At 43.9% G+C, this 12,797-nt stretch overlaps 1 protein-coding gene across 1 annotated transcript in view; it reads right to left on the minus strand.

Annotated features, from left to right (window-relative positions):
* Positions 1 to 12,797, minus strand: part of mrp1 (multidrug resistance protein 1) — a gene marked incomplete at its 5' end in the record, with an annotated part of 91,338 nt that overhangs the window by 15,749 nt on the left and 62,792 nt on the right. Inside the window, 4 exon segments of the mRNA NM_001168330.1 lie at positions 2,652 to 2,753; positions 2,839 to 2,965; positions 11,046 to 11,245; positions 12,229 to 12,381. Coding sequence (NP_001161802.1) covers positions 2,652 to 2,753; positions 2,839 to 2,965; positions 11,046 to 11,245; positions 12,229 to 12,381 — 582 coding nt within the window.

Below are 12,797 nucleotides of genomic sequence, written 5' to 3' on the forward strand. Positions count from 1 at the left end.
GAAACAGGAGGGATAGCAGACATTAAACATTTCACATGACAAGAGACGTTCCAGGAGAGGATAGAATTACTAGACCAATTAATGGAAGGATTATGACAAACTAGCCAGGGATGGCCCAAAACAACAGGTGTAAAAGGTGAACGAAAAATTAAAAAATAAATGGTTTCGCTATGATTACCAGAAACAGTGAGGGTTAAAGGTAGCGTCTCACGCTGAATCCTGGGGAGAGGACTACCATCCAGGGCGAACAAGGCCGTGGGCTCCTTTAACTGTCTGAGAGGAATGTCATGTTCCCGAGCCCAGGTCTCGTCCATAAAACAGCCCTCCGCCCCAGAGTCTATTAAGGCACTGCAGGAAGCTGACGAACCGGTCCAGCGTAGATGGACCGACAAGGTAGTGCAGGATCTTGAAGGAGAGACAGGAGTAGTAGCGCTCACCAGTAGCCCTCCGCTTACTGACGAGCTCTGGCCTTTTACTGGACATGAAGTGACAAAATGACCAGCGGAACCGCAATAGAGACAGAGGCGGTTGGTGATTCTCCGTTCCCTCTCCTTAGTCGAGATGCGGATACCTCCCAGCTGCATGGGCTCAGCACCCGAGCCGGCAGAGGAAGATGGTAGTGATGCGGAGAGGGGGGCAACGGAGAACGCGAGCTCCTTTCCACGAGCTCGGTGACGAAGATCAACCCGTCGCTCAATGCGAATAGCGAGTTCAATCAAGGAATCCACGCTGGAAGGAACCTCCCGGGAGAGAATCTCATCCTTTACCTCTGCGCGGAGACCCTCCAGAAAACGAGCGAGCAAAGCCGGCTCGTTCCAGCCACTGGAGGCAGCAAGAGTGCGAAACTCAATAGAGTAGTCTGTTATGGATCGATTACCTTGACATAGGGAAGACAGGGCCCTGGAAGCCTCCTCCCCAAAAACAGATCGATCAAAAACCCGTATCATCTCCTCCTTAAAGTCCTGATACTGGTTAGTACACTCAGCCCTTGCCTCCCAGATTGCCGTGCCCCACTCACGAGCCCGTCCAATAAGGAGAGATATGACGTAGGCGACACGAGCAGTGCTCCTGGAGTAAGTGTTGGGCTGGAGAGAAAACACAATATCACACTGGGTGAGGAACGAGCGGCATTCAGTGGGCTCCCCAGAGTAACACGGCGGGTTATTGATTCTGGGCTCCGGAGATTCGAAAGCCCTGGAAGTGGCCGGTGGATCGAGGCGGAGATGGTGAACCTGTTCTGTGAGGTTGGAGACTTGGGTGGCCAGGGTCTCAACGGCATGTCGAGCAGCAGACACTTCCTGCTCGTGTCTGCCTAGCATCGCTCCCTGGATCCCGACGGCTGAGTGGAGAGGATTTGAAGTCGCTGGGTCCATTCTTGGTCGGATTCTTCTGTTACGGTGCGTGAATGAGGACCCAAAAGCGAATTAACTTAAACAGAGCTTCTTTAATTACCAAACATAGGTAGGCTCAGACGGACCGGCAGATTCCGACAGGACAAGACAAGGTTACAGCAAACATGACGACAGTCTGGTTCAGGCATGAAACACAACAAACAAGAATCCGACAAGGACAGGAACAAAAACAGAGAGAGATATAGGGACCTAATCAGAGGGAAAAAGGGAACAGGTGGGAAAAGGGGTGACGAGGTGGTTAGGAGGAGACAAGGCACAGCTGGGGGAAAGAGGGGGAGAAAAGGTAACCTAACAACGACCAGCAGAGGGAGACAGGGTGAAGGGAAAGGACAGAGACAAGACACAACATGACAGTACATGACACTATGAGGGTAGGATAGTATAGTTTACACCTGACCAGTAAAGTATCTAATCTCTATGAGGTTAGGATAGTATAGTTTACATCTGACCAGTGAACTAGATCCTCTCTATGAGGGTAGGATAGTATAGTTTACACCTGACCAGTAAAGTATCTAATCTCTATGAGGGTAGGATAGTATAGTTTACATCTGACCAGTAAACTAGATCCTCTCTATGAGGGGTAGGATAGTATAGTTTACACCTGAGCAGTAAAGTATCTAATCTCTATGAGGGGTAGGATAGTATAGTTTACACCTGACCAGTAAACTAGATCCTCTCTATGAGGGTAGGATAGTATAGTTTACACCTGACCAGTAAAGTATCTAATCTCTATGAGGGTAGGATAGTATAGTTTACATCTGACCAGTGAACTAGATCCTCTCTATGAGGGTAGGATAGTATAGTTTACACCTGACCAGTAAAGTATCTAATCTCTATGAGGGTAGGATAGTATAGTTTACATCTGACCAGTAAACTAGATCCTCTCTATGAGGGGTAGGATAGTATAGTTTACATCTGACCAGTAAAGTATCTAATCTCTATGAGGGGTAGGATAGTATAGTTTACACCTGACCAGTGAACTAGATCCTCTCTATGAGGGGTAGGATAGTATAGTTTACACCTGACCAGTGAACTAGATCCTCTCTATGAGGGGTAGGATAGTATAGTTTACACCTGACCAGTGAACTAGATCCTCTCTATGAGGGTAGGATAGTATAGTTTACACCTGACCAGTAAAGTATCTCCTCTCTTTGAGGGTAGGATAGTATAGTTTATACCTGACCAGTGAACTAGATCCTCTCTTTGAGGGTAGGGGAGTACAGTTTTACAGCCACTCACCTCCTTTGGTGTGTCAGCGTACTCCTTAACTCTCTCCACGGACACAATGTTGTTCTCTACATCTGTCCAGGACCTCACGATCCAGCTCAGAATACCTGTCACCTACACATCACATCACAGGTTACTGCTGTGTGTGTGTGTGTGTGTGTGTGTGTGTGTGTGTGTGTGTGTGTGTGTGCGTGCGTACCTGTAGTGAGTGTGACACAGCCAGTCCTACTATACCAGGGCTCAGTGTGTCTCTGCCCATCACAGCTAAGGTGGCTGCTGCCAGTACCAACAGATTCCCCAGGAACTCTAGGTTCACCGCCAGCCACCTGGACACACACACACACACACACACACACACACACACACACGCAATAGAAGACAGAGCGATCAGATAGGAACCTGTTCCAGGAACTCTAGGTTCACCGCCAGCCACCTGCAGACAGCGCAGGTCAGAGGTCAGGGGTTAAGATGACACAGGGGTCATTGCTCAGGTGCCTTATGTATCAAACGTGTCAGAGTAGTATCCAGGATCAGTTTTTTCCGTTTGGATCACAATGAACAAGATTCCATGGACAGGAAGGGAACTGATCCCTACCCTCATAGAAAACAGGATTCCATGGACAGGAAGGGAACTGATCCCTACTCTCATAGAAAACAGGATTCCATGGACAGGAAGGGAACTGATCCCTACTCTCATAGAAAACAGGATTCCATGGACAGGAAGGGAACTGATCCCTACTCTCATAGAAAACAGGATTCCATGGACAGGAAGGGAACTGATCCCTACTCTCATAGAAAACAGGATTCCATGGACAGGAAGGGAACTGATCCCTACTCTCATAGAAAACAGGATTCCATGGACAGGAAGGGAACTGATCCCTACTCTCATAGAAAACAGGATTCCATGGACAGGAAGGGAACTGATCCCTACTCTCATAGAAAACAGGATTCCATGGACAGGAAGGGAACTGATCCCTACTCTCATAGAAAACAGGATTCCATGGACAGGAAGGGAACTGATCCCTACTCTCATAGAAAACAGGATTCCATGGACAGGAAGGGAACTGATCCCTACTCTCATAGAAAACAGGATTCCATGGACAGGAAGGGAACTGATCCCTACTCTCATAGAAAACAGGATTCCATGGACAGGAAGGGAACTGATCCCTACTCTCATAGAAAACAGGATTCCATGGACAGGAAGGGAACTGATCCCTACTCTCATAGAAAACAGGATTCCATGGACAGGAAGGGAACTGATCCCTACTCTCATAGAAAACAGGATTCCATGGACAGGAAGGGAACTGATCCCTACTCTCATAGAAAACAGGATTCCATGGACAGGAAGGGAACTGATCCCTACTCTCATAGAAAACAGGATTCCATGGACAGGAAGGGAACTGATCCCTACTCTCATAGAAAACAGGATTCCATGGACAGGAAGGGAACTGATCCCTACTCTCATAGAAAACAGGATTCCATGGATAGGAAGGGAACTGATCCCTACTCTCATAGAAAACAGGATTCCATGGACAGGAAGGGAACTGATCCCTACTCTCATAGAAAACAGGATTCCATGGACAGGAAGGGAACTGATCCCTACTCTCATAGAAAACAGGATTCCATGGACAGGAAGGGAACTGATCCCTACTCTCATAGAAAACAGGATTCCATGGACAGGAAGGGAACTGATCCCTACTCTCATAGAAAACAGGATTCCATGGACAGGAAGGGAACTGATCCCTACTCTCATAGAAAACAGGATTCCATGGACAGGAAGGGAACTGATCCCTACTCTCATAGAAAACAGGATTCCATGGACAGGAAGGGAACTGATCCCTACCCTCATAGAAAACAGGATTCCATGGACAGGAAGGGAACTGATCCATACTCTCATAGAAAACAGGATTCCATGGACAGGAAGGGAACTGATCCCTACTCTCATAGAAAACAGGATTCCATGGACAGGAAGGGAACTGATCCCTACTCTCATAGAAAACAGGATTCCATGGACAGGAAGGGAACTGATCCCTACTCTCATAGAAAACAGGATCCCATGGACAGGAAGGGAACTGATCCCTACTCTCATAGAAAACAGGATTCCATGGACAGGAAGGGAACTGATCCCTACTCTCATAGAAAACAGGATTCCATGGACAGGAAGGGAACTGATCCCTACTCTCATAGAAAACAGGATTCCATGGACAGGAAGGGAACTGATCCCTACTCTCATAGAAAACAGGATTCCATGGACAGGAAGGGAACTGATCCCTACTCTCATAGAAAACAGGATTCCATGGACAGGAAGGGAACTGATCCCTACTCTCATAGAAAACAGGATTCCATGGACAGGAAGGGAACTGATCCCTACTCTCATAGAAAACAGGATTCCATGGACAGGAAGGGAACTGATCCCTACTCTCATAGAAAACAGGATTCCATGGACAGGAAGGGAACTGATCCCTACCCTCATAGAAAACAGGATTCCATGGACAGGAAGGGAACTGATCCCTACTCTCATAGAAAACAGGATTCCATGGACAGGAAGGGAACTGATCCCTACTCTCATAGAAAACAGGATTCCATGGACAGGAAGGGAACTGATCCCTACTCTCATAGAAAACAGGATTCCATGGACAGGAAGGGAACTGATCCCTACCCTCATAGAAAACAGGATTCCATGGACAGGAAGGGAACTGATCCCTACTCTCATAGAAAACAGGATTCCATGGACAGGAAGGGAACTGATCCCTACTCTCATAGAAAACAGGATTCCATGGACAGGAAGGGAACTGATCCCTACTCTCATAGAAAACAGGATTCCATGGACAGGAAGGGAACTGATCCCTACTCTCATAGAAAACAGGATTCCATGGACAGGAAGGGAACTGATCCCTACCCTCATAGAAAACAGGGTTCCATGGACAGGAAGGGAACTGATCCCTACTCTCATAGAAAACAGGATTCCATGGACAGGAAGGGAACTGATCCCTACTCTCATAGAATACAGGATTCCATGGACAGGAAGGGAACTGATCCCTACTCTCATAGAAAACAGGATTCCATGGACAGGAAGGGAACTGATCCCTACTCTCATAGAAAACAGGATTCCATGGACAGGAAGGGAACTGATCCCTACTCTCATAGAAAACAGGATTCCATGGACAGGAAGGGAACTGATCCCTACTCTCATAGAAAACAGGATTCCATGGACAGGAAGGGAACTGATCCATACTCTCATAGAAAACAGGATTCCATGGACAGGAAGGGAACTGATCCCTACTCTCATAGAAAACAGGATTCCATGGACAGGAAGGGAACTGATCCCTACTCTCATAGAAAACAGGATTCCATGGACAGGAAGGGAACTGATCCCTACTCTCATAGAAAACAGGATTCCATGGACAGGAAGGGAACTGATCCCTACTCTCATAGAAAACAGGATTCCATGGACAGGAAGGGAACTGATCCCTACCCTCATAGAAAACAGGATTCCATGGACAGGAAGGGAACTGATCCCTACACTCATAGAAAACAGGATTCCATGGACAGGAAGGGAACTGATCCCTACCCTCATAGAAAACAGGATTCCATGGACAGGAAGGGAACTGATCCCTACTCTCATAGAAAACAGGATTCCATGGACAGGAAGGGAACTGATCCCTACTCTCATAGAAAACAGGATTCCATGGACAGGAAGGGAACTGATCCCTACCCTCATAGAAAACAGGATTCCATGGACAGGAAGGGAACTGATCCCTACTCTCATAGAAAACAGGATTCCATGGACAGGAAGGGAACTGATCCCTACTCTCATAGAAAACAGGATTCCATGGACAGGAAGGGAACTGATCCCTACTCTCATAGAAAACAGGATTCCATGGACAGGAAGGGAACTGATCCCTACCCTCATAGAAAACAGGATTCCATGGACAGGAAGGGAACTGATCCCTACTCTCATAGAAAACAGGATTCCATGGACAGGAAGGGAACTGATCCCTACTCTCATAGAAAACAGGATTCCATGGACAGGAAGGGAACTGATCCATACTCTCATAGAAAACAGGATTCCATGGACAGGAAGGGAACTGATCCCTACTCTCATAGAAAACAGGATTCCATGGACAGGAAGGGAACTGATCCCTACTCTCATAGAAAACAGGATTCCATGGACAGGAAGGGAACTGATCCCTACTCTCATAGAAAACAGGATACCATGGACAGGAAGGGAACTGATCCCTACTCTCATAGAAAACAGGATTCCATGGACAGGAAGGGAACTGATCCCTACTCTCATAGAAAACAGGATTCCATGGACAGGAAGGGAACTGATCCTTACTCTCATAGAAAACAGGATTCCATGGACAGGAAGGGAACTGATCCCTACTCTCATAGAAAACAGGATTCCATGGACAGGAAGGGAACTGATCCCTACTCTCATAGAAAACAGGATTCCATGGACAGGAAGGGAACTGATCCCTACCCTCATAGAAAACAGGATTCCATGGACAGGAAGGGAACTGATCCCTACTCTCATAGAAAACAGGATTCCATGGACAGGAAGGGAACTGATCCCTACTCTCATAGAAAACAGGATTCCATGGACAGGAAGGGAACTGATCCCTACTCTCATAGAAAACAGGATTCCATGGACAGGAAGGGAACTGATCCCTACTCTCATAGAAAACAGGATTCCATGGACAGGAAGGGAACTGATCCCTACTCTCATAGAAAACAGGATTCCATGGACAGGAAGGGAACTGATCCCTAATCTCATAGAAAACAGGATTCCATGGACAGGAAGGGAACTGATCCCTACCCTCATAGAAAACAGGATTCCATGGACAGGAAGGGAACTGATCCCTACTCTCATAGAAAACAGGATTCCATGGACAGGAAGGGAACTGATCCCTACTCTCATAGAAAACAGGATTCCATGGACAGGAAGGGAACTGATCCCTACTCTCATAGAAAACAGGATTCCATGGACAGGAAGGGAACTGATCCCTACTCTCATAGAAAACAGGATTCTAAAAGGGTTATTTGTCTGTCCCCATAGAGGAACGTATTTTGGGTTCCAGGTAGAACTCCTTTAGGTTCCAGTTAGAAACATCTGTAAAAAGGGTTCTACATGGAACCCAAAAGGGTTATACCTACAACCTTAAAGGGTTATTCAGAGGGTTCTTCAGAGGGTTCTCCTATGGGGACAGCCAGAGAACCCTTGAAGGTTCTAGATTAGCCTACCTACTCTGAGATGCTTGGTACATACCACACCAGATCACAGTACTGCAGATAGTTAGATAATACACCACACCAGATTACAGTGACTACTGCAGATAGTTAGATAATACACCACACCAGATTACAGTGACTACTGCAGTTAGTTAGATAATACATACCACACCAGATTACAGTGACTACTGTAGTTAGTTAGATAATACACCACACCAGATTACAGTGACTACTGCAGTTAGTTAGATAATACACCACACCAGATTATAGTGATTACTGCAGATAGTTAGATAATACACCACACCAGATTACAGTGACTACTGCAGTTAGTTAGATAATACATACCACACCAGATTACAGTGACTACTGTAGTTAGTTAGATAATACACCACACCAGATTACAGTGACTACTGTAGTTAGTTAGATAATACACCACAGCAGATTACAGTACTACAGATAATGATATAATACATACCACACCAGATTACAGTGACTACTGTAGTTAGTTAGATAATACACACCACACCAGATTACAGTGACTACTGCAGTTAGTTAGATAATACACCACACCAGATTACAGTGACTACTGTAGTTAGTTAGATAATACACCACACCAGATTACAGTGACTACTGTAGTTAGTTAGATAATACACCACACCAGATTACAGTACTACAGATAATGATATAATACATACCACACCAGATTACAGTGACTACTGTAGTTAGTTAGATAATACACACCACACCAGATTACAGTGACTACTGCAGTTAGTTAGATAATACACCACACCAGATTACAGTACTGCAGATAGTTAGATAATACACCACACCAGATTACAGTGACTACTGTAGTTAGTTAGATAATACACCACACCAGATTACAGTGACTACTGTAGTTAGTTAGATAATACACCACACCAGATTACAGTACTACAGATAATGATATAATACATACCACACCAGATTATAGTGATTACTGCAGATAGTTAGATAATACACCACACCAGATTACAGTGACTACTGCAGATAGTTAGATAATACACCACACCAGATTACAGTGACTACTGTAGTTAGTTAGATAATACACCACACCAGATTACAGTACTACAGATAATGATATAATACATACCACACCAGATTACAGTGACTACTGTAGTTAGTTAGATAATACACCACACCAGATTACAGTGACTACTGCAGATAGTTAGATAATACACCACACCAGATTACAGTGACTACTGCAGTTAGTTAGATAATACACCACACCAGATCACAGTGACTACTGTAGTTAGTTAGATAATACACCACACCAGATTACAGTGACTACTGTAGTTAGTTAGACAATACACCACACCAGATTACAGTGACTACTGTAGTTAGTTAGATAATACACCACACCAGATCACAGTGACTACTGTAGTTAGTTAGATAATACACCACACCAGATTATAGTGACTACTGTAGTTAGTTAGATAATACACCACACCAGATTACAGTGACTACTGTAGTTAGTTAGATAATACACCACACCAGATCACAGTGACTACTGTAGTTAGTTAGATAATACACACCACACCAGATTACAGTGACTACTGTAGTTAGTTAGATAATACACCACACCAGATTACAGTGACTACTGTAGTTAGTTAGATAATACACCACACCAGATTACAGTGACTACTGTAGTTAGTTAGATAATACATACCACACCAGATTATAGTGATTACTGCAGTTAGTTAGATAATACACACCACACCAGATTACAGTGACTACTGTAGTTAGTTAGATAATACACCACACCAGATTACAGTGACTACTGTAGTTAGTTAGATAATACACACCACACCAGATTACAGTGACTACTGTAGTTAGTTAGATAATACACACCACACCAGATTACAGTGACTACTGTAGTTAGTTAGATAATACACCACACCAGATTACAGTGACTACTGTAGTTAGTTAGATAATACACACCACACCAGATTACAGTGACTACTGTAGTTAGTTAGATAATACACTACACCAGATTATAGTGATTACTGCAGATAGTTAGATAATACACCACACCAGATTATAGTGATTACTGCAGATAGTTAGATAATACACCACACCAGATTACAGTGACTACTGTAGTTAGTTAGATAATACACCACACCAGATTACAGTGACTACTGCAGTTAGTTAGATAATACACCACACCAGATCACAGTGACTACTGTAGTTAGTTAGATAATACACCACACCAGATTATAGTGATTACTGCAGTTAGTTAGATAATACACCACACCAGATTATAGTGATTACTGCAGTTAGTTAGATAATACACCACACCAGATTACAGTGACTACTGCAGTTAGTTAGATAATACACCACACCAGATTACAGTGACTACTGTAGTTAGTTAGATAATACACCACACCAGATTACAGTGACTACTGTAGTTAGTTAGATAATACACCACACCAGATTACAGTGACTACTGTAGTTAGTTAGATAATACACCACACCAGATTACAGTGACTACTGTAGTTAGTTAGATAATACACCACACCAGATTACAGTGACTACTGTAGTTAGTTAGATAATACACCACACCAGATTACAGTGACTAGTGTAGTTAGTTAGATAATACACCACACCAGATTACAGTGACTACTGTAGTTAGTTAGATAATACACCACACCAGATTACAGTGACTACTGTAGTTAGTTAGATAATACACCACACCAGATTACAGTGACTACTGTAGTTAGTTAGACAATACACCACACCAGATTACAGTGACTACTGTAGTTAGTTAGATAATACACCACACCAGATTACAGTGACTACTGTAGTTAGTTAGATAATACACCACACCAGATTACAGTGGCTACTGTAGTTAGTTAGACAATACACCACACCAGATTACAGTGACTACTGTAGTTAGTTAGATAATACACCACACCAGATTACAGTACTACAGATAATGATATAATACATACCACACCAGATTATAGTGATTACTGCAGATAGTTAGATAATACACCACACCAGATTACAATGACTACTGTAGTTAGTTAGATTAAGGTCCCATGTTCTATCTATGTAATCATAGACTTTTCATAATTTCAAATATGTAAACATTAGTTGAAAATACTTGTAGAAAGCATGTAGAACACACACACCTACCTGGTGGCTACGAAGCGGGGGAAGTACGCTGTCTGGTTGTGGTCAATGCGTCCGTTAGCCTGCAGGATGAAGCGTTCCTGCTCTGAGAAGGCCCTGATCACACTGGCCCCCTGGACCGTCTCATTGAAGTGGGTGTAGATGGGAGAACGACTGACTGCCTCTAGCCGGCGGAGCTGGCACGATGTTGCCACGTAAACACTCTACAGGAGAGATGGGGGGGGGGGGGGGGGGGGGATATATAGAAGGCAAATTAATCTTAGTCTGACTGGCAGACAGATATTCAGAGGGACAGACAGGCAGGCAGGCATTCAAAGGGGCAGGCAGGCAGGCATTCAAAGGGGCAGGCAGGCATTTAAACGGGAAGGCAGGCATTCAGAGGGACAGACAGGCAGGCAGGCAGACATTCAGAGGGACAGACGGGCAGGCAGGCAGGCAGACATTCAGAGGGACAGACGGGCAGGCAGGCAGGCAGACATTTAGAGGGACAGACAGGCAGGCAGGCAGACATTTAGAGGGACAGACAGGCAGGCAGGCAGACATTTAGAGGGACAGACAGGCAGGCAGGCAGACATTCAGAGGGACAGACAGGCAGGCAGACAGACATTTAGAGGGACAGACAGGCAGGCAGGCAGAGGGACAGACAGACAGACAGTGTATTTTACAGATTGAACCTGTGAAGCGGATCTGGGTTCTAGGAATGTATATTTGAGTGTCTGGTATTTAAAATAATTTTTCTGTCTATTTGAGTCTTTTCAAATCCACAACCCAACGTAAATATTTGAGTATTTCAATGGTTATTTTTATAAACCAAATAGTCTACCAAATTGTATTTGAGAGTATTTTCAAATACTTATTTCAAATACTATTCAAATACCTGGGTTAAATGCATGGGAGTGTATTTTAGTCCGTGCATTTGAGTATTTTCAAATAATATCCAAGCGTATTTACAAATACGTTCAAATATTAAACCACTTGTCTGTCTTCTCAAATCTTTTCAAATGAAGGGTATATGAATACTCACTTCATACGTATGTGGAAATAATTGAGATATTTTACATAGTATTGAACCCAGCTCTACTGTAATCCTACCTGTATGAATGAAATACTATTTGAACCCAGCTCTACTGTAATCCTACCTGTATGAATGAAATAATATTTGAACCCAGCTCTACTGTAATCCTACCTGTATGAATGCGTAGAGCAGTGTGAGCGGCAGCAGAACCACCCCAGCGAAGGGCATGGCCACCAGAACGATGATGCAGACCTCGAGCAGTTTGAACAGGTATCCCAGCATCATCTTCAGACCATCAGGGATCATACAGTCAATGGCATCCACCTAGAATAATTATTACAATTCATGGTTTAGCACACGAGTTACATATACCATGACGACTATGACTACTATCACAACTACTGCTACTACTACTACTACTATCACAACTACTACCACTACTACTATTACTATCACAACTACTGCTACTACTACTACTATTACTATTACAACTACTACCACTACTACTATTACTATCACAACTACTGCTACTACTACTACTACTATTACCACTACTACTACAACCACTACTACAACTACTACTACTACTACTACTACTACTATCACAACTACTGCTACTACTACTACTACTATTACCACTACTACTATTACCACTACTACAACTACTACCACTACTACTACTATTACAACTACTACAACCACTACTACTACTATTACCACTACTACAACTACTATTACCA

The sequence above is a fragment of the Oncorhynchus mykiss genome, chromosome 13 (assembly GCF_057628025.1).
Source record: "Oncorhynchus mykiss isolate SJ-2025 chromosome 13, ASM5762802v1, whole genome shotgun sequence".
Lineage (NCBI taxonomy): Eukaryota > Metazoa > Chordata > Actinopteri > Salmoniformes > Salmonidae > Oncorhynchus > Oncorhynchus mykiss.